Source organism: Leptopilina heterotoma, unplaced genomic scaffold, assembly GCF_015476425.1.
Source record: "Leptopilina heterotoma isolate Lh14 unplaced genomic scaffold, ASM1547642v1 Lhet_313, whole genome shotgun sequence".
Classification (NCBI taxonomy): domain Eukaryota; kingdom Metazoa; phylum Arthropoda; class Insecta; order Hymenoptera; family Figitidae; genus Leptopilina; species Leptopilina heterotoma.
The window spans coordinates 51,125-74,709 of record NW_025111014.1 but is presented as its reverse complement, the minus strand read 5'-3'; the positions used below and the strand labels follow the sequence as shown (position 1 = coordinate 74,709).

The 23,585-nt window shown below is 26.2% G+C and overlaps 4 protein-coding genes and 1 long non-coding RNA gene across 8 annotated transcripts in view; 2 read left to right on the top strand and 3 right to left on the bottom strand.

The window, feature by feature from the left end:
* LOC122504745 (calcium-dependent secretion activator) overlaps positions 1 to 1,321 on the top strand; it is a 39,804-nt gene extending 38,483 nt beyond the window's left edge. For all 4 annotated transcript variants that reach the window (XM_043615968.1, XM_043615970.1, XM_043615966.1 and 1 more), the window contains one exon: positions 8 to 1,321. In XM_043615968.1, coding sequence (XP_043471903.1) covers positions 8 to 212 — 205 coding nt within the window. In that variant the 3' untranslated portion in view covers positions 213 to 1,321. The remainder of the gene's footprint in view (positions 1 to 7) is intronic.
* The window catches only part of LOC122504748, a 29,164-nt gene extending 24,051 nt beyond the window's left edge, over positions 1 to 5,113 (bottom strand). The window contains exon 1 of the long non-coding RNA XR_006301861.1: positions 4,881 to 5,113. This is a non-coding gene — a long non-coding RNA (uncharacterized LOC122504748). The remainder of the gene's footprint in view (positions 1 to 4,880) is intronic.
* Positions 5,114 to 5,169: 56 nt separating this feature from the next.
* On the top strand, positions 5,170 to 10,684 carry LOC122504747 (pyruvate dehydrogenase E1 component subunit beta, mitochondrial). Its single transcript, XM_043615972.1, has 5 exons — positions 5,170 to 5,371; positions 5,488 to 5,550; positions 6,351 to 6,557; positions 7,160 to 7,790; positions 9,800 to 10,684. Exons 1-5 carry the CDS (start codon positions 5,363 to 5,365, stop codon positions 9,949 to 9,951), a joined length of 1,062 nt encoding a protein of 353 aa, XP_043471907.1. The 5' UTR covers positions 5,170 to 5,362; the 3' UTR covers positions 9,952 to 10,684.
* On the bottom strand, positions 10,383 to 14,020 carry LOC122504746 (acidic fibroblast growth factor intracellular-binding protein). Its single transcript, XM_043615971.1, has 6 exons — positions 13,737 to 14,020; positions 13,289 to 13,490; positions 11,561 to 11,788; positions 11,260 to 11,487; positions 10,908 to 11,162; positions 10,383 to 10,814 (listed from the first exon to the last, which is right to left on the bottom strand). Exons 1-6 carry the CDS (start codon positions 13,819 to 13,821, stop codon positions 10,736 to 10,738), a joined length of 1,077 nt encoding a protein of 358 aa, XP_043471906.1. The 5' UTR covers positions 13,822 to 14,020; the 3' UTR covers positions 10,383 to 10,735.
* A 173-nt stretch (positions 14,021 to 14,193) lies between these two features.
* Positions 14,194 to 23,421, bottom strand: LOC122504742 (gamma-tubulin complex component 6). Its single transcript, XM_043615962.1, has 14 exons — positions 23,076 to 23,421; positions 22,694 to 22,914; positions 22,379 to 22,614; positions 22,198 to 22,303; positions 20,442 to 20,891; positions 20,193 to 20,363; positions 19,799 to 20,097; positions 19,495 to 19,714; positions 19,175 to 19,406; positions 18,889 to 19,081; positions 17,074 to 18,778; positions 16,791 to 17,000; positions 15,264 to 15,436; positions 14,194 to 15,061 (listed from the first exon to the last, which is right to left on the bottom strand). Exons 1-14 carry the CDS (start codon positions 23,254 to 23,256, stop codon positions 14,776 to 14,778), a joined length of 4,683 nt encoding a protein of 1,560 aa, XP_043471897.1. The 5' UTR covers positions 23,257 to 23,421; the 3' UTR covers positions 14,194 to 14,775.
* Between the last annotated feature and the right edge of the window lie 164 nt (positions 23,422 to 23,585).

Here is a 23,585-nt window from a genome sequence, read left to right as displayed (position 1 = left end):
TTTTCAGAGGGCTTTCGGAAAATGGCAATGACGACGATGTGGAGAGGCCAAAAACGAAAGTGACAATCGTCGAGACAATGACAGGTGACGATGGAAATTTTGCCAATATCAGCAATGTGACATCGAATGTTGTTGGAAAAGTTGGAAATATGTTCGGCAAGGGCATCGGTGGCCTTTCTACGAAATTCGGCGGAGCCACCAGTTGGTTCTAGTTATTTTGTAGTCTCCTAAACTCTAAGCTATATTTGCCTAGAAATGTTCCTTCAACTCACTCATTCACTACTTATTAATAATTGATTATTATTATTATTAAACAAAAAAATCAAATTATCGCCAACAGAGTTGGACATAAATTTTTTAAATTGAATCACAATTATTGATTCAATAAATAAGTCCTCAAAATACTAAATATCATTTTATTTTTTATCAAATTTCTCAAGAGCAATGCTAATAATAAATACATTTGAAAGTATTTTCTTCTCTTTAAACAAAAAAGAATTTGATTCTAATTTTTTGACTTTAAAAGTCTATATCTTTACTATCGGCCACAACGCTCTTAATATCACGATGCCAATAACGATAGAATACAAATATAGTTGGAAAAAAACTAAGAATAGCAGAAAGCAATAAGATAGATGAAAAAATAAAAAATTGAGATAGTAATAAAAAAAAAATTAAGATAGAAACAAAATAGAAGAAGGAATCGAGAGAGTTATGGAAGAATGTGATGTCATTTTAAAATGAAAAACGACGTGTCACGTAGCAAAAAAAAACACGTCTCACCTGAAATTTTGTATATACGATATGCACCGTAAAATGAAGGACCGATATATGAGAGTATAAGTAAGAAATAGAGAGAGAAAAAAGTATGTATATACACACACATACGTATATATATATATATTAAAAGTGTAACGTGTATTTATCATTTATGGACAATTATTGTCTGTACACACCAGATACACCGTTGATATATCTAATTAGAGAAATTGTCGCAAATTTAAAAATTTCCCATTTAGCATATATGCGCAATTATATATGCTGTAATTCGAGTCAGCGACAGTATCTAATATTCGTAAATTTAAACAATGTATAAGACGTCAAAGGTAAAATTGCCTCGTTATTATTTAGCTAATTTTTAATTTTATTGCAATTATTTTTTTGTTATTTTAAAAAAACTGGACTATAAAGAAAATTCAATCAATGCTCCAGAGATCTTTAATCGATATACTAAATATTCTTCAAATTAGACAATTTTTCTTAAAATAGTTTATTTCAAACTGATAATTTTTATTTTTATTTTTATTTCTAATTTTATTTTTCATTTTATTTCTATTTCTCTATTTATTTCTCTTTTATTTGATTTAAAAATGTAAGTGTATTATTTAAATAGTAAATGTAAATTATATTATTATTAATTAATATTAATATTAAAAAATTTATAATTACAATTTTACAGTGAATTTTGAGTGGAGAATATTTATGAAAAATTTTTTAATCTAGGAAATTTTTCAAATGTTATGAAGAAAAAATATGAGAAAATGTTCTAAACTGAAGAATATTTTATGTTTAGAATAGTCAACGCGTATCGAATGAAGACTTTAAAATCGAAAATTGGCGGTGTCTTTGAGTAATACGGAATTGAAAAGAATAAAACATGTGAGTTTACTTTTAATTTTACTTATCTGAACTCTAATTTACTGCAAAATTAATTTAGAAATTAAATATTGAAACCAAAGGCCATCGAAACCAAAAAAAAAAAAGAAAGAAATTAAAATTGACTTAGAATTAAATTAAAATTGAATAAAAATTGAATTCAAACTGAATTAAAACTGAATGAAAATTGGCTCAGAATTAAATTAAAATGGAATTAAAATTGAATTTAAACTGAATTAAAATTGAATTCAAACTGAATTGAAATTAAATAAAATTGAATGAAAATTAAATTAAAATTGAATAAAAATGAAAACAAAGTTAAATTAAAATTGAATTGAAATTGAATTAAATTACATTGGAATTTATTATAAAATTTACTAAATTCACACTGTATTTTTTCGATTTTACGGTCTTAGTCACACATTCGAGCGAGCTGAAATATTTTTATTTGTGATTTTATGAAAAAAACCATAGGAAAAAAGTGTTATATAAATTTATATTGCGAAAAATAAAATTATTTATGAACGGCCAAATACATGTGTATTTTCCAAAATTAAAGTGAATGTACGTTAGTATTTGTTTGATCTAGTCGATCAGTAGATAGGTATATATATGTACTTTAAAACAATTCAAATGAAAGGAGTAAATAATAATTAAAAATTTGTTATCTCAATTTTTTCTACATGGCACTTTATTGAAATAGTTGTATAAAAATTTCTAATTCTTCTTTTTCAACATAAGTTTTTTAAAACATAAAATTAATTTTATACTTAATTTTATATAAAATATAATAAATTTAAAAGTTTCGCACTTGATTTTAGAAAATAAATTTTTGAAAAGAATTTAAAACTTATACGGAATTAATTTTATAAAATAAGAATTGTAATAGACAATTGGTTTCGTAGTAAAATCGAATATTACTTTTTTTGAAAAGTAATTTATACACACAATAATTGAAAAACTACGAACGAAGAATTTTGACTTTACTTTATGCGACAAATAACGTTATAGTTAAGTGATTTAAGAAAAAAAATTTCTAATAGGGTAAAAAATTTTTTAAAATCTGAAAAATGCCTCCAAATTGGAATAGATTAATTAAGAGAAATTAATTAATTAATTAAGAAAGAAAGATTAATTCAAAGACATCGAAATAGTTTTTTGAAAAAGGAAACTATAGAAACATTGTTCACTCCTCTCATTTAATTGAAAATGTTGTCATCTAAAGTATATATTATATATTCAGTTTTAAAATTGAAAAAAAATTTCTTTTCAAAGATATTGTTGCCTGTGCTATACAAAAAAACGAAAACAATCTAAACAAATTCCTTCTGTTGATACTATACATATATATTTAAAAGAAAAGTTTAATTCTCCACTTGTACTTGGAATTTAGCAGAAACGAGACGAGAGCGAGGATAAATTTTATATGATATAAATTGCACGCTCGAGTTTGCTGAAAAAAGTACTTTGTGGCATTTTTCTTTTTGCTCGATCTTTTTTCCTTTTAAAAAAAAAGAAAAAAAAAATTGCCTTTCGTATAATCATGTTGTGCTACGGCGTCCGGAACGTTGAAGACACTGAATTTTTGCTACCTTTGACGAATATGTACATAAAATGCTTCTACGAAGTACGACGGATATATCGAATTAGTTTATCGAATTTTTTTAATAGAATAAAAAAATAATTCTAGGATAATTTTAAATTCTCGAATTTAACGAGAATATTATAGTTTTATAATTATTATTAATTATTAATAATCATCATCATAGAAAAAACAGTTTTGTCGTATTTCGTATTCTGCACTATTTCGATAAATCAGAAAAAAAAATAAAATCCAGTGTCGTGCTTCTTTTCATTTTCATTATAATTGCTAATTTCATTTTCTTTTTGCCTCAACGTTCAAGTAAACGTAGCAGTGATTAAATGTGGATCAAGACTCAAAAAAAGAAAATGAGTCTGTGAAAAAGGTTGTTATAAAAGACACTCAAAAAGAGGTGGTTTCCTATCCTCGATATATTTTTGTCACCTCGAAATAATCAGAGCATAATAAAAAAGAAAAAAAATTGGTCTTTAGCGCCTATAACGCCTAAGTACTATTTTACGAGACTATATTGATGTGCGAAATAAAATAAAAGAATTTCTTTTTAGCGCAAGGCGAAATGAAAATGTGCGAGTTAGAATGTGAGAAAAAACTTGATATATAAAAGAAAACGATAAATGCGAAAGTTAAAGTACTATTTATAGCGTATTACCTGCTATAAAAAAAAGGCAAGAAAAAAAAGCTAAATTATTGTACCGTACCTATAACGATGCTGGTAAATTTAGAAAAAAAAACAAAATGTTATGATTATCGTTATTACTATATTCTTACTATGAGTAACAAAAAAAAACTCTCTTATAATCTACATTTAGATTAGACTAAAATAGGGCGACTAATGCAATAATACTATTTTTCTGCTCCGATTGTACAACATTTCTGCACTAAAAAAACGAATTATCTACCTTTAAAAAAAGAAACGATTTATTCTTCTTCTTATATTTACGTTCATTATTTCTTATTCGATATTATATTTAAAAAAATGCCCGACTTTTTACTCTAGACATTGTTCTAGCAGAATTTTCTTCTCTTTCAAATGTTGTTCTCTCGTTAATAAAAATCTGTCAAAAAAAAACACAATGACTCTAAAATTCTAAATTTTCTTTCCTATTCTCAAATAGAAATATTAATTGATGTGTAAAGCATTCTGAAATCATTCGAGAATGTCTGTTATTGTTGTCACGAGAGAGACTGTTGTTGTTGTATAATATAATTATCTATATCAAGAAAGTAATGCGAAAGCATCATTCATTTTTTAGTTTAAAAAAAAAAAAATTAATATAAAATGAAATCTCCGCAAGACAAAAAAAAATTAACGAATGTCTGACATGTCCTAATTGATCATTTTCATAACATCAGTAATTATTGTGCAAAGAAAAACTGAAAGTGATAAATTTGTGTTAAATAAATAATGTAAAAACATTTATCTCACAATTTTTTCCCAAAAATACATAATTTTTTCGAGAGAGAAAAAGAAATGAGCGAATGAAAAATCATCCATTTTAAATTGTTTCTGTTGTGTCAATGTTTCTTTAAATATTTTTCAGTTCAACTATTTTCGAAAAACATATAGAAATAATCAAAAATTCAAAAAACAAAATTGCATAAAAAATACTTTTCAACTAACCTCAAAATTTGCAAATTTTTGTTATATAGTCTTACAGCATATAATTATCTCTCAACGAGAGGATTTTCCAGTCCCATTATAATCCACACTTCTCATAAATTAAATTCAGCTTCCAATGAGTAAAAAATAGATATTTATTATTAAATAAACCACTAAATTTTCAAGATTTGCAAAATATTTGCAATAAACGTTTGTTTTGTTTTGACAGTTTGGACGTCTGGCGGTTATTATTTGAATCAAATGATTGACAGCGCTATTATTGACGATTATCGGAACTTCGTAGAGACAAGTAGTGTCAAGTGTCGTGTCCTTGGCTCCGTTATTACATTTTTTTAGTTGCCAAAAAGAAGTTCTTGAATCAAAGACCCTGGAAACTAAATACAAAATCAAGATCTTGTGTGTTTAGAGTAATTAATTAAATACCTGACATTGTTTTAACCTGTTTTTTTCCTCAAACGTGCATATCAACAATCACTCAAACCATGCTCACGGTACATCTCTATTTCATTTATTTTAATAATTTAATAACTTTAATAACAATTCACCTTAAGTGGAATATTCCGAAATATTTCAATTATTCCTAATTAACGAATTTTTTCATTTATAGTCAACAATCAGGACTCTTGCTCGACGATCGTTCTCAACATCGAAATGTGCAGCTGCACAGACAGTAAGTTTATCTAATTTTACATCCTAAAAAGCAAAAGTGTTTATATTTTTTATGTTATTTTGATAGTAGTACTAAATGAATGAGTGATAGGGGTAAAATTATTCATAAAAGTTGGTTGCATTATTGTTAAAATGTCTGGAAAATATTTTGTAAGGTGAACATAACCTCACTTTTCTAAATATCTCGTTCTACGTCTGACTCTGACGTCTGTGTTAGATAAGGAAGATTTTCTTGTTGATTATATTATCTAATAGACTAAGCGACTATATTGTTCGTTAATTAAGTATTTTTGAATTTTAAAACGATGAGAATTGTAGAATTCAAAACTACTTTGAAGGACAACGAAGGTCAATAATACATTCGTTTTTTTATCAATTTTATACAGTTAATTTATACATACTTGTTGATTGTGAATTGTTAATTTTAATATCAAGGTCTTTTTGCTACTATTTCGTAATAATGTAACATTTTAGAAATGCTTTATTGATAAAATTATATTGACAATTCGATTGTTAAATAAATTGAACATGCAACTGTTTTGATGTTTTCAATAGCTGCAAATAGTTATAGTTCGAAGCTGAAATAAGAGTTTAAATTATGCTCTTTTGTTTACTAATGATTGTCGACAGCTATTAATTAATAGTAAAAAGTTATTTATCAATTTCCTGTTAAATTAATAAATAACATTTTATGTAAAATTATTTTGAACTAACCGTCAAATAAGTTGTTTATTAAAATGTTAATTTTTTTTTAGTAGAGTTTTGATATTTTTTTGTATTAAAAGCAAATTTTTTTTGTAGGTAACAGTTCGAGAAGCTTTAAATGCAGCCTTAGACGAGGAAATTGCACGTGATGATCGAGTATTCCTTCTTGGAGAAGAGGTAGCTCTTTATGACGGAGCCTACAAAGTTTCCAGGGGTCTTTGGAAAAAATATGGTGACGCTCGTATTTATGACACTCCCATAACAGAATCTGGATTCGCAGGTCTCGCAGTCGGCGCTGCAATGGTAAAATTCCAAAAAGAGATAAATTAAATGTTCAGGGTTGCCACAGGTCAGGGAAAGTAGAATTAATCTGGGTAAAATAAGGTATTTTTATTGAAAGTAGTGGAAAAAATTTAATTTTTAAAATTCATGAGAAAATTCTGAATTTTTGTGTCTTTTTTGTTTGTCTTATAAACTACGAAATTATCGTAAATTGTAATCCAAAACCTTCAATTTTTTTATTTCTGTCAGTAATTTCTTTTAAATTATTTAAATCTTGAAAAACTATCATAAAAATTATTAATTATAAATTATTTAATGAATAATTTTAAATATTTCAAAATTAATTGAATTTTAAAAGAGTTGCGTTTACAATTTTCACAAATAAATAAACTTCAAACGGTTTTAATTTGAAATTTTACAAAATTTTAAATTTGAATGAATTTAATTAGAAATTTTAAAGAACAAGAAAAAACAAAATTTTTTGTGGCAAACCTGTTGTTAAATTCAAATTTAAATCACAAAATTTTAAATCACAATTTTCATTTATTTACAAGTGGTATTTATTTATTTAATTTACAAGTTACAAGTGTAGTAAAATAAAAAAAACAATTATATTTTTACAGGCAGGACTGCGGCCAGTTTGTGAATTCATGACCTTCAATTTTTCAATGCAGGCAATTGATCAGGTTATAAATTCAGCGGCAAAGACATTGTACATGTCCGCTGGTCTTGTTAATGTACCAATTGTATTCCGTGGTCCTAATGGCGCTTCAGCTGGCGTTGGAGCACAACATTCACAATGTTTCGGTGCATGGTACAGTCATTGTCCAGGATTAAAAGTCGTTTCACCTTACTCATGTGAAGATGCTAAAGGACTTTTAAAATCGGCTATTCGCGATCCTGATCCTGTTGTTGTACTCGAGAATGAACTCATGTATGGTTACCAATTTAATATGTCTGACGAAGCAATGTCCAAAGATTTTCTAGTCCCAATTGGAAAGGCGAAAATTGAACGTCCAGGAAAGCACATCACACTCGTTGCACATTCCAAAGCTTGTGAAACGGCACTTCAAGCAAGTGAGGAACTCGCTGGACAAGGAATTGAATGCGAAATGATTAATTTACGTTCACTTAGGCCTTTAGATATCAATACGATAATGAAGTCTGTAGCCAAAACGAATCATTGCATCACTGTGGAGCATGGATGGCCTCATTGTGGTATTGGCGCTGAAATCTCAGCCAGAATTATGGAGAGTAAGTCTTTATTAAATTATTCTATTTAATTATTTACTCTTTATCTGAAGGAAATTATGAATAAAATTCAATCGTTTATAATTGAGCCTCCGGAAAGTATAACCACACATAAAATTCTGACCGCCATGCTAATTCAATGGGCGTCAGAATTTTATGTGTGGTTATACTTTCCGGAGGCTCAATTATTAAGTAGTTGAATTATTAGAAATTTTAATTTATTTACAAAATTCAAATGCAAAAGCAGGCCTCGGATTTTATGACTTTTTCGACTATTTTCAAAAAAAGGCGACTTTTTCGACTTTTCTTCCAAGTTTTGCCACAAAAACTACAATTTTTTGGTATAAAATGCAATTTATTTCGATTTTTATAGTGTAAAAAGTGTAACTATAGACAAATCTTTTAAAAATTATTGTTGAATGATTTTTCTAATTAAATTTTTGAAATATACAATTAAAAAAATTTTCAATAATTGAAATTTTATAAAATTTAACTGAAAATAATTGATTTTATCAAGTATTTTATTACAATTTTTGAAAAACAACTTTTGAGGAGCTTAATTGCAAATTTTGAAAATAATTGAATTCTCAAAAATTTCAATGAAAAATCTTCAAGTGTAAATTTATAATTATATGAAAATTAATGAAAATTAGCCTCTAAAAATTATATTAAAATATTTTTGAAGAAGGTAATACTTATAGAATTTTTTCCTTTTAATTTTGTAAAATTCAATTATTTTCAATAATTTGAATTACATATTTCCGAAAATTTGAATTTTACAAATACGTACAAAAAATAATAGCATTAAAATTTTTTAGAATTATTTTTAACACTTTGCAAAAAACAATCATTGTTCAACATTTTTTATTAAAATTCAACAGAAAATTAGTTTCTTTTAAATTGTACAAAAATTCTTTAAAGAAATTCAATTATTTTCGTAAAATTACATTGCAATATTTTAAAAAAAATGAGTCTTATAATTGTTTCATTATAATTTTTTAAAATTCATTTTTATTAAATTTATTTTTGTTCGAAAATAATTATCTTCGAACAAAATAAATTAAAATTTTTTAAAATTTACTTTTTAGACTTTTTAAAATTTTGGAGAATTTATGTTCATTTTTAAAATTAAAATTCTTCATAAAAATTTGATTATTTCTTTTTATATTTTTCGAAAATTCAATTATTCTTAAAAGATTTTACCAAATTTCAATTATTTGAAAATTTTTCAATTACATAAATTAAAAACCTATACACTTTTAAAAATTATTTAAAAATATATTTTAAAGATTAATTTTAAGAATTTCTTTACTATATTTTTTTAAAAATCAGTTACTTTCAACATTTTTGTTTAAATATTTTCAGAAATTCATCTTAATAATTTTTATTGAAAAGAACCATAAACAGTTACAGTTACAATAATTATGGAAAATTTATTTTTTGTTTTTAATTTAATTTTTAAATAATTGGAAGAAAAATTTTAAATAATTTATTTGGAAATGAAGTTTATTTAAAAATTGTAAAAAAAATTTAATTTTTGATGGGTTATAATATTGTAATTTAAAGAAATTATTAAATTTCAGAAGGTTTTAATTTGAAATTTTTCTAATTTTATTTCCCATGGAAAAACAAACATTTTATTTTATATAAATTATATAAAATAATATTTATTTAACAAAATTATTAAAGTTTCGAAAAATTGAATTTAGAAATCAGTGAAAGGGGATAATCAGAAGAATACAAAATAAAATTCTTGTGACATGCATATGAATTAAATAAACGACTTTTTCGACTTTTTTTTCTATTTTTAATCCACTAAAGCGAGTTTTTTGCTCCGAGGCCTGCAAAAGCGAAAAGAAACGATTTTGACAAATTCATAATTAGAAAATTAAGAATTCGATGGAAATGAAGATAAATAGTGGTAAATTTTGTGGAGCAATATTTATTAGAAGATGGAGTAGATGATCTTTTTTTTAATAGGAAAAACCATTGAAAACAATTAAAATTTTTAGGTGAGGCGTTCTATCATCTTGACGCACCAGTAATTCGAGTAACAGGTGTTGATATTCCCATGCCATATGCAAAATCATTGGAAGAGACATCAATTTGTCGAAAAGATGATGTAGTATTTGCAGTGAAGAAAGTTCTTGGAGTAGCTAAGTAGTAAATTGTGCAAAATTTTTAGATACATTTCCTCCTTTATTTTCGAATCGTCGAAACTTTCCTCCTTATTATGCTTTCTATTTATTGAAAGTTAGTACAAAGTGAAATATTAGTTACAATTTCAATAGTTTATCATATTTCTTCCAATATTGGTTTTTTTTTAAAATTCAAATGCACTTTTTTTGTTTATTAACTATATTAATTTTCGGTTATAAACAAAGAAAGTATTCAAAATCACTGCCACAATTTTTTTCCCAACTTTAAAAATCATTTATTTTTCGTGAAATTGCGTCTTAAATGTTATTTTTTGTTTTCTGTAGATAATCCAATTGTACGTTTCACGAAAAATTGATGAGTTTTATAATGAAGTGCAAATGGGATGTTAATATTTTCCTCTGGAAAAAAAAGATTTAAGAAATGAATCTCATTGAATGTAAATTGTTATAATTTATTTATTTCGATTTTACATTTTCTGTCTTTCATTCTCTCTCTCTCTCTCTCTTTCGTTCTCGCACTCGTTTGGTTCGCAAAATTCTTGACAAATTAAAAATCCCTATTTTTGAAAATTGTCCAATTGTTAAGGAAGAAAACGACTAGACATTTGATTTGACAGTGTCAAAGAATCAGTTTTATGAAGAATTGGCATATAATGCAGACACTTAATTTGTGTTTGCATTTGTTCGTAAATTATTTATTATTACAGAAAAAAAAAAATAATAAATTGTAACATACAATATGATGTTGTGTTATTTTAATTCATTTTGCATTTCTTCTGATAATGATAGTCAGGCATGATACATACGTAATAAACAACAGCTGACTACTTTCATAAAACGATCGAATGCGTCTCGAAGTTCACTTTCTCTGAAAAATAATAATTATTTTTTTTAGTGCTTTTTTCTTACTCTTTTCGTACTTTTTTTGTACTTATTTTCGAACAAAATCTTTGCTTTTTACCTCAAAACATCCATGTCAAGGGCACATTGCGTGTAAGCTGATAAAAAATTCCGTAGATCCGAGTGTGTCCAGTTAACTTGTCGCCAAGGCTCCACGCATCGTTCAATTAATTCCATAAAGAAAAATCGAAGTTCTCTGGATCGATGTAAATTACATCCAATGCCGAGAATCGCTCTCGAGTAAGAACGAAAATTTGCTTCTAATTCTTGATAGGAACGTTCCAGTAAAATTGGCTTTAATTTGATACACACTAAACTGTAAATTGACAAATTATTGAAAATCATTTATAGAAATTGTTTTATTCAATTTTTTTAACCAAAAAAATAACTATTTTTCTATTGACGACACTTACTGTTTATGGTGTTTTTCATTTTCCAACAATACCCGACATTCAGGCAATTCCAAAAGGAATTCTCTGTCTAAATCGGTATCGAAATATTCGGAACCGGTAATTCTGTAGGTCCAGGAAGTCATCATACTGTAGGCACAATGATAAACATCGGCAAACGTGAGAAATTGTAATTTTCTTTTATTCATTTCGAATCGAAGACACGCGATAAACACGACGACTGCATATCGTCTATATTAAGAGAAAAAAAATTTATTCGTCAAATTAAATTTTTATTTGCAAAAAGGGAGAATATTTTGCTCACTTCGCAAGTTCGTCGGGAAGGAGAAAATGTTGTTTAATATTCGCAACTAGAGATCCTGACATATCTTCGACTGCTTTAAAGACACGTTTTACATTATCATATTGTCGGCGACAACTTTTTATTGAAATACCCGTTTTCTCGGCCACTTCATCCATTTCTTTTCTACTTTTAGACGTTAATTTTTTCCCTAAAAGTTCTCTAATCACACTGTCGTTAAATTCGTAATACCTGAAAAGTATTAAAATCAATTTTAATTCGTGTACATTACAAATAATTGCAGAAATTGAATTATTTTCAAAAATTATAATAAAATTCATCGAAAAATTTCAATTATTTTCAAAAATTTTCCTTAATTCAATGATTTTCAATATCTACTATTTTAATGAAATTTTCCGAAAGAATTCCATTATTTAAAAAAGTTTTTATAGAATTCTACGCAAACATTTAATTATTTTTTATAAATAATACAAATTGAACAGGAATTCAATTATTTACCAATTTTTTTTTACATTTCTTCGCAATAATTTCATTATTTTCATAAATAATAAAGCTTTCAATTATTTTTAATACTTTAATCGAATCCTTCGAAAAATGTGATTATTCTTAAAAAATTGAAATTGAAATTGATTTGAAATTCAATTATTTTCAAAAGTAATAAAATTCTTCGCAGAAATGAATTTTTGTTAAAATTTTAGATAATAATTGAATATTAAAAACATTCTCGAGTAAATTTTTATAAATAATTGAATTTTGAAAAGGTTTCAGACTAAAATATTTAAAAATCTGAATTTTTCATACTTTTTAATTAAAAATTCTGTAGAACAAATTTTATTGGAAAATTTCAATTATAATTCTTTTGAAATTAGTTGATTTTTTAAATACATATTTAATTATTAAAAATAATGGATTTATAGAAGAATTATAGTTAGAAACACAAAAAAAAAATGAATTTTTAAGAAGTTACAAATGATTCTAGAAATTCAATTATTTTCAAAAGTAATAAAATTCTTCTCAAAAATTGAATTATATTTAAAATTTTTTTTAAATCCTCCCCAAAATTTCAATTATCTTTTTAAATAATAAAATTCTTCTCCAAAATTTAATTATTTTCAAAAATTTTAATAAAATTCTTTGCAAAATTTCAATTATTTTTAGTACAATTTTAATCGAGTTCCACGAAAAATGTAATTATATATTCTTAAAAATTTTATTAAAATTCGTTGATAAAATTCTTTATCAGAATTCAATTTTTTAAAAAGATTTAAATTTCAGTTAAAATTTTAGATAATAATTGAATATAAAAAGCATATTTAATTGAAGAATTTCCGAATAATGGAAAATTGAAAAAATGTAAAATTGAATTGATTTGTAAACAAATCGATTTGAAAATTCTCAAAGAACTTTTTGAAAAATTATTAAAAGTAATTGTTTTAAAGAAGAATTTTAGTGAAAAATTCTGGAAAATAGTAGGAATTGAATCGAAATAATGAAATTAATTTTGAAGAAGTTACAGTAACAATATTCTTATACTAAAAATAGTAAAATGTTCTCTTATTTGACTCGAACTGGTTATAGGATTTTTTGTCAGTAATTAGTCCATAATTTTTAATTTTTGGTCCGAAAAGTCCGTATTTTTAAATACTTTCACTGATTCGAGCTCTGTATTGATTGCAAAAGTTACATTTGTCTTAAGATTTAGTTTAAAAATTTTAGAAGAATTTCTCTTACATCTCCACGAGCATTTGACTAGTTTGAGGTTCAATTTGAAATGCAAGTTGTTCACTCGGTAGTTTAGTTGGTGCTTGAAGTAATCTCTCTAAAAGTGAATAAGTGCGATAATGATCCAAAACATCGGAAGCAAGCAGTTCAATTGTAGCATTTGTTTGTTGACACACTCCCCGTTGTTGCAAAACATTAACGGCATCGCTGGCTGTTGATACATTAAAAAAAAAATGTTAATTAAATTTACCCAAATTTTCGTAAAAATAGAAATATTGAACGAAATATTTGATAAAAGAGTAAAATTACAAGACAATGTTTACAAAACTACGAAGTTTATAGTTTTTACCAAAAAAAAAATTGGTGGGATGGGTTTCGTTGTAGTTAAAATAATAGGTAAAACGATGATCAAATAAGGTATGTATGATTTATTATTAATAGAATTAAGGATACTTACATGGGTAACCATCGACCCAGAGTTGATAAACTTCTGGATCAATTAGAGTGTAATTACTGACAAAAACATCAACCTCAGAGAGCATAGTTGAGGTTATAAAATTCTTTGCACTCTCATTAAAATTTTATAGTTCCTCTAAATTTTTTTTACCAAATTAACAAAATTACGCGATTTGGTACAAAACTTATATAAAGAATTTCGATTATGTGAAGAATTGGCAAGTTGACAGCAACAATTGGCTCCAATTTAAGATTTATTATTATTTACATTCATTTAGCAGACGAAAAAAGGTTTATTATTAACGCACATGCGTATTGATAATTAGAAGCAAAAAAATTGAAAACTTGCTTTAGGTGCGTTTACAATTGCCGCTAAAATTTAAAATAAACATAAATACAGTAAAAATGTTTAGAATAAAAGTAAATTCAGTAAAAATATTTACAATAAAAACACAATATATAGAAATAAAATATTTATTCATAAAATTATTTGTTTTCTTGATTAACGATGATTGTGAAATCAAGAATAATTATTTAATAGACAATAAATTAATTTACAGTTATATAAGAATTAATGGGCATTAATTAAAATAAAAATATTTAACAAAATACGAGTATTTAGTGTATCTTTTCGAGGTGAAACGATTTAAAGACATTTTTTATTTCTTCTCTAAAGATAAATTTATGCGATTCATTTGTATTGTGTATAGTTAACATTAAGAAACTAATGTTTGTTTCATAAAAATTTTATATAATAATAATGCTACTGCTGACAGTGGTCTCTATCCATATTTTTATAATATACATTTTACACAGCCTGAATTTCATTTTGTCTTCATTAAAAACGAAACATATAATTTTTTCTTTTCTTTTAATTGAAAGCGAAACATATATGTTTACTCATTTTGTTTCAATTAAAAACGAAACATGTATTTACTCATTTCCTTTTTAATGTTTACTCATTTTGTTTTCATTAGAAACGAAACATGTTCACTCATTTTGTTTCAATTAAAAACGAAATGTGTTTACTCATTATTTAATTATGTTATATCGTAAAGAGAATTAATATTGAGTGCAAGCAAAAAATGAGTAAGATGTGGTTGATATCCACTGTTAGCCAATTTATTCGCCACGTGTGTCATGTATGTTCTTAATTTGCAAAATGACTTGTACATATTCTCAAGTTTAGAATAATTAGGATGAACGTAACCAGTTGCATTCAGAATCCATTTTTGCGAGCGAATTTGATTGTGAAACTTTAATACAACAATGAAGACATTACGCAGACACTCCTGCATTCTTTGATCTTTCTTGTACAACATACATCTAAAAAGAAAAATTTAATTAATTTTTGTAGTATTCTTACCTAGATTTAAATTCTTATTTTCATTTTTTACATTCTCGTCAGAAAATAATGAGAAGGTATTGATTTAATAATATTTGTTATTATTTGGTTTGAAAATTTATATTTTCTAAAAAAAAAATTGGAACATTTTCTTAATATAGTGAAAAGAATTAATTTACTTGCCTCGATAGGATTTTCTTTATGTAGACAACATGAGATGAATAAACCTCATCAACTGTTGTTGCGTGCTCCAAATCTTTTTCAAATTCAGCCCAACTCGCGTGCAAAACACTGCACGTTAAATAAGTGTGTAAAGCGTTTATAAATTGCATCATGGAATGTCTGTAAAGATGAATCTGAAAAGAAAAATTCCATTATTTACCCAATTTTTAATCGAAAATTAATTTTAAAATAGTAGCTAAAAATAAGCTTTAAAATTGAAAAAAAGCAGTAAAAAAGTAGCTACATATATCTAAAATTTTAATTTAACGACAAAAAAAGCTCGTTTTAGACAATTCACAAAAATCAGAATAATTTGATTCTGTATTTTATTTCCCTGACTTTTTTCTAATTTTCAACCAAATCATTTACTTCTTTTTCTTATTATGATAATAACTTCAGTTTTAAATTTTTGTAAATTTCGTAATTTTTAAATTAAGTATTTTATTAAAAACTTGAATAATTTTTGTTAAATAAAAATATTTAAGTACTAATTTATTTTTGCACAGGAATTAAATTATTCCAAAGGTTTTCAATGTAAAACCTTCTTCAAATTTAATTATTTCTAAAAATTGCAACTGTAATTCTCCCAAAATTCAATCATTCTTTTTGTTAAAATTTAAAAATGAAATCATACAAGACTTTAATCATTTTTTAAGAAAATAATAAATTAATAATTTATTAAATAAAAAATAAAATGTTATTATAGTTTCACAACAATTAAAACATTCAAAACATTCCAATTTAAGAATCTTTTGAAATTGAATTATTTTTGAAAACAAAAAGAGGAGAATTTAATTATTTAAATACAAATATAAATAATTTATTGAATTTTTATAAAGAATTTTATGAAAATTTTTTAAGATAATTGAATTCTTGCTACAAATTTTATTAAAATTCTATAAAAATAGTTGAATTTCAGAGAAGAATTTTATATTATTTACAAAGATAATTGCATTGTTGCGAAGAATTTAGAATTTCACTATTTAAGAGAATAATTAAATTCTTGAGAAGAATTTTATTAACAATTTTTTAAATATTTAAATTCCAGTAAAAAATTGTATTATTTTTTAAAAATAATGGAATTTCTGAGAAGAATTTTGTTATTTATGAAAATACTTAATTGAATTCTTGCGAAGAATTTTACTATGTAAGAAAATAATTGAATTTTTTGAGAAGATTTCTATTATTTACAAAAATAATTGAATTCTTGAAAAGAACTTTATTAAAAATTTTTATAAATAAGTAAATTTACGTGAAAAAATGTATTGTTTAAAAAAATTATTGAATTCCTGCCAAGAATTTTTTTGACGCTGAAAAATAATTGAAATCCTATAAAAATGTTATTATTCATGAAAATAATTGAATGTTTTAATGAATTTTATTAAACATTTTTTTAAATAATTCAATTCTTTTGAGTTTCATTAAAATACTAGATATTGAAATTAATTCGATATTATAATGTTAAATGACATGATGTCATTAAATTACCTTATGATATTGTTCCGAAGTAGCGGCTTGACTTTCAGTTTTTAAAATATGAAAATCCTCCTCTAAAACCCATAGAACTCTTCCAACCATAAGCAAAAATTTGAAAACCTTGGTATATTGAAGCATAACAACATTATCAAAAATGATATTTAATGGCCAGGAAGTTTTATAATTCAATAAAAGACAATCTAACGCCTCCGGATTTGATACCTAAAAAACAATTTCAATTTTTAATTTCATTTTTTCAAAAAAATTCAGTAAGTAAATATTTTTTATTCAATACCTGAAGAACTTTTGGCAATCCAGTTGCCGAAAGACTCAAAAGTTCCGAATTCGCATAAGTATTACTCAACGAGCTTACAATTGCCCTATCCAAAATATTTTTCAATGTTGCCGAATTAAAAAGTTCAAATGGATTTGAGGCATCGTATAATTTCGTAAACAAAGAGTGTGTTAAACTTTTTGCAAATTCTCCATTCAGTAAAAAGAAATAATCCCTTAGACTGTGTAGATGTGAGATGATATTGTGTTCTTCAAGAAGATATTTAATCATTGCATTATTAACAAGTTTACATTGTATTTGAAGTGGAACTGCGACAGATTTTTCAAGATAAACCGACAATGAAGTGGCGTCAAGCATTTCGACATCAACAACAGTCAATGATGATTCAAATGTCGGTGTTGTTGCATCCGTACTAAAGCCAATAAAATCCGGATGCTTTATTTTACCCTGAATATGTTCGAATCTCGATTCGAGTGTTAATTTCGAATTTTCAATAATTTCATCAGACGCCGTGGGAATTTGAATATCGCTGCCAATTTCCGAGAAGGGTGTATTTTCACAACTTTGCATTTGTATCGAACTACTGTTCATTGAAGATGTGAAATAATCCGTTGCCGATGACATTGGTGTTTGAAAGCCTAATTCTTTGATTTCTTCAATTACTTCCTCATGATCCGTTAAGGTGACGGTTTTTTTTGGCTTCTCAATATTTCCCTGTTCCGTTCTGTGAATTGTATTTCTCAAACGATTTTTTTGAAATTCGGTCATATTGTCGGTGGTGGTTTCCGGTACTTTGGTTATTTGTAGGAGATCCGAATTATCGACTTGATGTCGAGTATTTCTCAGACGATTGATTTGCAGTTCAGTTAATGAGGGAATAAAATTGGCGTTTATTGTCTCTTCAACTGAGAAATCAATTATTGCTTCGTTATTATTTGGTGTTATTAAGCCGAATTCGTGTTGCATTACGCGCACTTTATTTCTTTGAGCTTCAGACATGGTGATTTCTCTTAATTCTAAATAATTTGATTTGACTTTGGAGTCGGTTATTTTTGACGTAAGTTCTTTTGTCGTGTAGTCGGAATTTGTGAGATGCTGTGGATTTAATAGGCTGACAATTTCGTCAGTTTTCCGGTCATTTATAGTTTTTGATTTTATATCCAGAACCGTGGGTCGAATTGCTTTCTTTTTTTCTACACATTCTTCCGTATTTATTGATTCATTATTTTGGGTTAAATTTGCATTTTTAATTTCTGACGAAATTGACGATTCAGTTTCGTTAACGTTGCAATTTTCATCTTTGTGTACTTCTTCTTTTTCTTCTTCTTCCTTTTTTGTTTCTTTTTTATCATCATTAGCATCAGTTTCTTCTTTTTCTATTTCGATTTCTTTTTCTTCTTCTTGTGCTTTTTCTTCTTTCACTAATTTTGTTACATTTTCTTCTATGGATTTCAAATCTTCGCTTAAAATTTCACCTTCAGTGGGGGTTTCAATATTTTCTGAATTTTCAACTTCCTTTTTCTCTTCTTCAACAGTCGGAGAAGAATTCATATAATCGATTGTTGAGCACATTTCTTTTTCTAAATTTAAGACAAATTCAACTCTTTCATCAAATAAATTCATTCTCTTTAGACGCCATTCGGTTCGGGATCGTTGCTTTTTAGCTTCGACTGCCAACTCGTTATAATATTTTAAAGTTTTTGCCCTGGAAAATAAAAATAAATTTTAAATAGATTTAAAATAAATTTGAAATAAACTTAAAATAAGAATAAAGAGATAGCGAATAAACAATTATTTTATGCTTTTTAATCTTACTTTTCCTCTTTTTGAAGATTTTTGGCTTCCTCCTCTTCTCTAGTTAGATTTTCAAGAAAGATTTTATCTGCTAACAATTCGGCATTCTTATCTTTTTCTTTTCGCAAAGCGGCTTCCTCTGCTTGGCTTTTTAATTTTTGGAGATACTCGCACTTTTCTTTTTCGATCCTTTTCAAGCGATCCTCTTTTTCCTCTGTTATTAAATGAAGACGAAAATAATGAATTATTAATTATTAAATTATTATAATTATTTACAAAGAAAAATTGAATTTTGAATAAATATTACTTTTTAGTCTTTGAAGAGTTCCTTGCTGAGCCTCCATAACAAGTTGTGCTCTTCTCTTTTCCTTTTCGATCCGTTCTTTAAAAGCAGAATGCAAGGAAACAATTGAACCTAATGCTTCCTCGCCTCGTTTTCTGTATGTATTGCAAAATTTAAATTGCTCTTGTAGCATTTTTGTGCTCAGACAAACTCTCACAGACGGTTGACAAGTTGATGACACGATACAAACGGCATTCTAAGAATGATGATTTAATTTAAAATCAGCAAACAATTTTTTTTAAATTCGATTTTTTATCCTCGGATAAAAATTTGGTAATATTTACCTTTGGATCGCAAATTTTTAATAGTCGTACAGTTTTGCCACATTCTAAAATCGAGTCCGTGAAACTTCGAAGAAATCCCGGCACCGATTGATTATTTATCGTGAAGGCTCTGGTCCAGAATTTACGATCTTTCAATCTTACATAATGGGGTTTTACTTTAATCATAAATTCTCCATAAACATCTTCGCATATACCTTCAAATATCCATTTTCTCAAGAATCTAGTATTATAAATTTAGGAAAAATTCAGTAAAATAGAAAAAAAGTAGGAATTAAGAAGAAGCAAATATAAGAAATATAATTACCGAAAATATACTTCGCAGCATGATTTTAAAATAGAATAAAATATAAAGGCCACATTTGGTTTAGTAACCTTTGTAACTTGTTCGTAAATATGAGTGAGTATTCCTAAACCTTCGCCCAATGAAGTTTTCTCTAATCCATTGCACTGACAAAGTTCAGCAACTTCAACAATTAAAAACCCTAACGGTCTCGCTGAGTTAAGTAAATTCAAAAGTCCCATTTTCTCGTCTTCGGTAATGGGAATTTGAAGAACGGCTGCTTGATAAAAAAGCAGAAATTCTTTTACACTATCACACATAGCCTGAAATTGACAAAATAGTAATTATTATAAAATATATGTTGTTAAAAAAATATATTTTTCTTAAAATAGACCTTGAATAATAATCTTTTATTCACCTTGAAAATTAGGCCCCCGACTTGTAATTTCCCCGAATTCGGATCAGGCGTTACTAAATTAGTTAAAGCCATAAAGCACGTACCCCATCGAATAATTTCATAGGAAATATTTTCTAGTGACTCGGGACTAATGCCACAAATAGCTAAATTCTTCTTTAAACTAAAACCCTCCTGAAAAAATAAACAAAACATAAACATAAAATACAATATACAAAAATGTAAAGTGTAAAAATAGATTTAATCTCTTACCACAGGATCGTAACAGAAAGAATTTGATTCAACACCAAGGAGTAACAATTTAATATCCTTGATAAAAGTTAGTGATGAAATCTCGGTAATTAATGGCGTGGACAGAAGAGCTTCTTCAGAAAGTAGAGGTAAAATAGCAGCTTGTTTCAATTTAGCCAAATGCAAAACAGCTTCATTTGATTCTGAGAGAAATGATGGTTCCTTGATCGATTCTTCAATTCCCAAATTCTCCCAAGTGCGAGCATTTTTCTCTGGAGGAATCTTATGAATATCCTCCCAAATAATCAAACTTTTTGAATTTTCATCTTCATTGTTGAGAGAATGATTTGATATTTGTTCCTCCCAAATGTCTGAAGCACTTTGATTGTCATTGTGAGGTGGCCATGGTGATTCAGGTTCTGTTACTATTCCCTCCACTGATTGAATACCTTCTAAAAATCCTCCATCCTCCTGTAATAATAAATAATTAAATAAATTTTTTTTTCTTTGGGGAAGCAATAACAAGGTTGCCACAAAAATTTTATTTTGTTTTTCCTTGATTTCCAGACAAATTATTTCAGAAAATAATTGAATCTCTGTAAAAAATTTTATTACTTATGAAAATAGTTGAATTTTTTTTATCATTTACTAAATTATTGAAATAATTGAATTCTTTTGATGAATTTCAATAAAATTTTTAAGAATAATTAAATTTATTTAAAGAATTCATTTAAAACTATATTAAAAATAATTGAAATTCTTCGATGAGTTTTATTAATTATGAAAATAATTGATTTCCTAAAAAGAATTTTAGTATTTATAAAAATTATTGCATCCCTGTAAATAAATTTTATTATTCACGAAAATAATTTAATTATTGCGTAGAAATTGGCAAAAAATTTGTAAATAATTGAATTCCTGTGAAATTTTTAATATTTATGAAAATAATTAAAAGATTGCGTTGAATTTTATCAAAATTTATAAAAATTATTGAAATTTCAACGAGGATTTAAAAAATTTTTTGAACATAATTGAATTTTTGCGATGAATTTTATTACTTTTGAAAATAATTGAATTTCGGCAATCATTTGTAACTTCTCCGAAATTCAATTTTTCTTTAGTTGTTTTAACTAAAATTGTTCTATAAATCAATTATCTTTAATAATTAATAAAATATATATTAAAAAGTTTAACTAATTTCAGAAGAATTTGAATTATTAAAATTTTTCAAAAACTTATTTTCTTTAAAATTGTTAATTAAATACATTTAAAATTTGAAATTAAAATCGTTTGAAGTTTATTTATTTATAGAAATTATAAACGCAACTCTTTTAAAATAAAATTGAACTAATTTTGAAATATTTAAAAAGACACGAAATTTCAGAACTTTCTTATGAATTCTAAAAATCAAAATTTGTCCAGTACTTTTAATAAAAATCTCTGATTTTTCCCTAATTTCTCTAATCGATTCTACTTTCTCTGACTTTTCCCTGAATTCCCTAATTTATGGCAACCCTGAATGAATAAAAAATTAAAATAAATTAATAAAGGGAGCGTTCACAAATGATGTCACGCTTTTAGGGGTAGGGGGGGTCTCTACTAAACGTGACACAATGTATTTTTCTCATGTGAAATTGCAAAAATTGCGGGACAGGGGGGAGGGAGGGGGTCGAAAATCTCCAAAAATTGCGTGACATCATTTGTGAAAGCTCCCAAATAAATAATAGTAATAGAAAATTATAGTAAATTAAATAGTAAATAAATTATTGAATTATACATTTATCTGCGGTAGAAAATGTGAACCCATCGAGTAGCTCATGACTCGAGAAAAAGTTGAAACACATCCTGGTGTTGATATTACTGATCCTCGTTTACTTTGATAACTGTAAATATAAAAATTATTTTCTTTTTTTTTACCTACAATGATAAATTTAACGAAAATAATTAATTTTATTTACCCAATCGATTGAATATCAACCGAACAGTTTGATGTAAACTGATTTAAAAGTAAAAGATTGCTTCCAGGATCTGCGGCACTGTCTCGAATAATACTCTCTCGATTTACTCCAAGAACTGTTTCAAATTTATTCGGTAATTTGCAGGCTTCCAAGGGATAAATTTGAAATGACACCTCATTATCATTGCCAATTTCTTCAGGTAAAAGTGGATTTGCTTTGCCGCAATTGAAAATGTTCTGAATATTTTTAATTATTAGAAATTAAATTATTAGCGAAATTGATATGAATGATAACGAGAATTCATAAACAACTTACCAAACTTTCCTCGTCCTCAACTTGTGAATTTTTTAATTCATTTAAAAAAACAAAAATTGAAGGAACAAAAGAACTTGATTCCTCAGGTGTATTTAAAAGAAATTCATCGAGCAAATTCTCCAATTTTTTAGCCTGTGATCGACGACCAAGTTCAACTTTAAGTTTAAAGGAATGTTTTAAAAGCTCTGCAATCGGATCGTACCTTCTGTCACTATCCAAAGCTGAAAAATAATAAATATTTAGAAAACTATCGTTATATCGAATTAAGTATTACAAAAATTAATAAGAATTCAAAAAATTTCAAAGAAATAATAAAGAAGAAGAAGAAAATAATAACAAAGAACAAAATAACATTATTTAATTGTAAAATAGGTAAACTTACAGTAATTAGTTTTATTGAGAAGAATCTCGAAAGCTTTCGATCTCATTCTCTTTAAAAGGCAAAGAGAATTTTTTTCTGTTAAATAACGTTGATCCTTTAATAAACATTGTTTTTCAATTAAATGCTCACATAATTGAGTAACAAGACCGAATACATCACTATTCTTTTGATCCAAAGCCATGTTTTCTTTCACACTATTTCAAAATATTGTAAAATTCGTAATTCTTCTCTAAAATCATGTTTTCTTATTATTTTAGTTTTATTTTTGCACTATTTTCCGTAGAGATAAACATTTTTTCAAACAAATTATTGAATTTCTTGCTTCGTGTTGATTGTCGTCTGCTAATTTCTCACTGCGCATGCGTTGCTGACTAATCAGCTCCGTTTAAATAATTGGTCCTTTCAAAATTCCCGCCATGATTCTATTGGTGGACCAACAGAAATTATTCTACGTCGACGCAACTTTGCCGACGGAAAGTCTTTGACAGGTGGTGCCACTCTGATGGTAAG

Coding starts and splice junctions, on each gene's coding strand:
- LOC122504742 (XM_043615962.1), bottom strand. CDS start 23,256: ATGGCTTTGGATCAAAAGAATAGTGATGTATTCGGTCTTGTTACTCAA. Junction 20,098..20,192: donor TCGGGGGCCTAATTTTCAAG/GTGAATAAAAGA, acceptor TGTCAATTTCAG/GCTATGTGTGATAGTGTAAA. Junction 19,082..19,174: donor AACTCTTCAAAGACTAAAAA/GTAATATTTATT, acceptor ATTTAATAACAG/AGGAAAAAGAGGATCGCTTG.
- LOC122504747 (XM_043615972.1), top strand. Junction 5,551..6,350: donor AATGTGCAGCTGCACAGACA/GTAAGTTTATCT, acceptor TTTTTTTTGTAG/GTAACAGTTCGAGAAGCTTT. Junction 7,791..9,799: donor CTCAGCCAGAATTATGGAGA/GTAAGTCTTTAT, acceptor TAAAATTTTTAG/GTGAGGCGTTCTATCATCTT.
- LOC122504746 (XM_043615971.1), bottom strand. CDS start 13,821: ATGCTCTCTGAGGTTGATGTTTTTGTCAGTAATTACACTCTAATTGAT. Junction 11,789..13,288: donor AGTCAAATGCTCGTGGAGAT/GTAAGAGAAATT, acceptor AATACTTTTCAG/GTATTACGAATTTAACGACA. Junction 11,488..11,560: donor CTTCCCGACGAACTTGCGAA/GTGAGCAAAATA, acceptor CTCTTAATATAG/ACGATATGCAGTCGTCGTGT.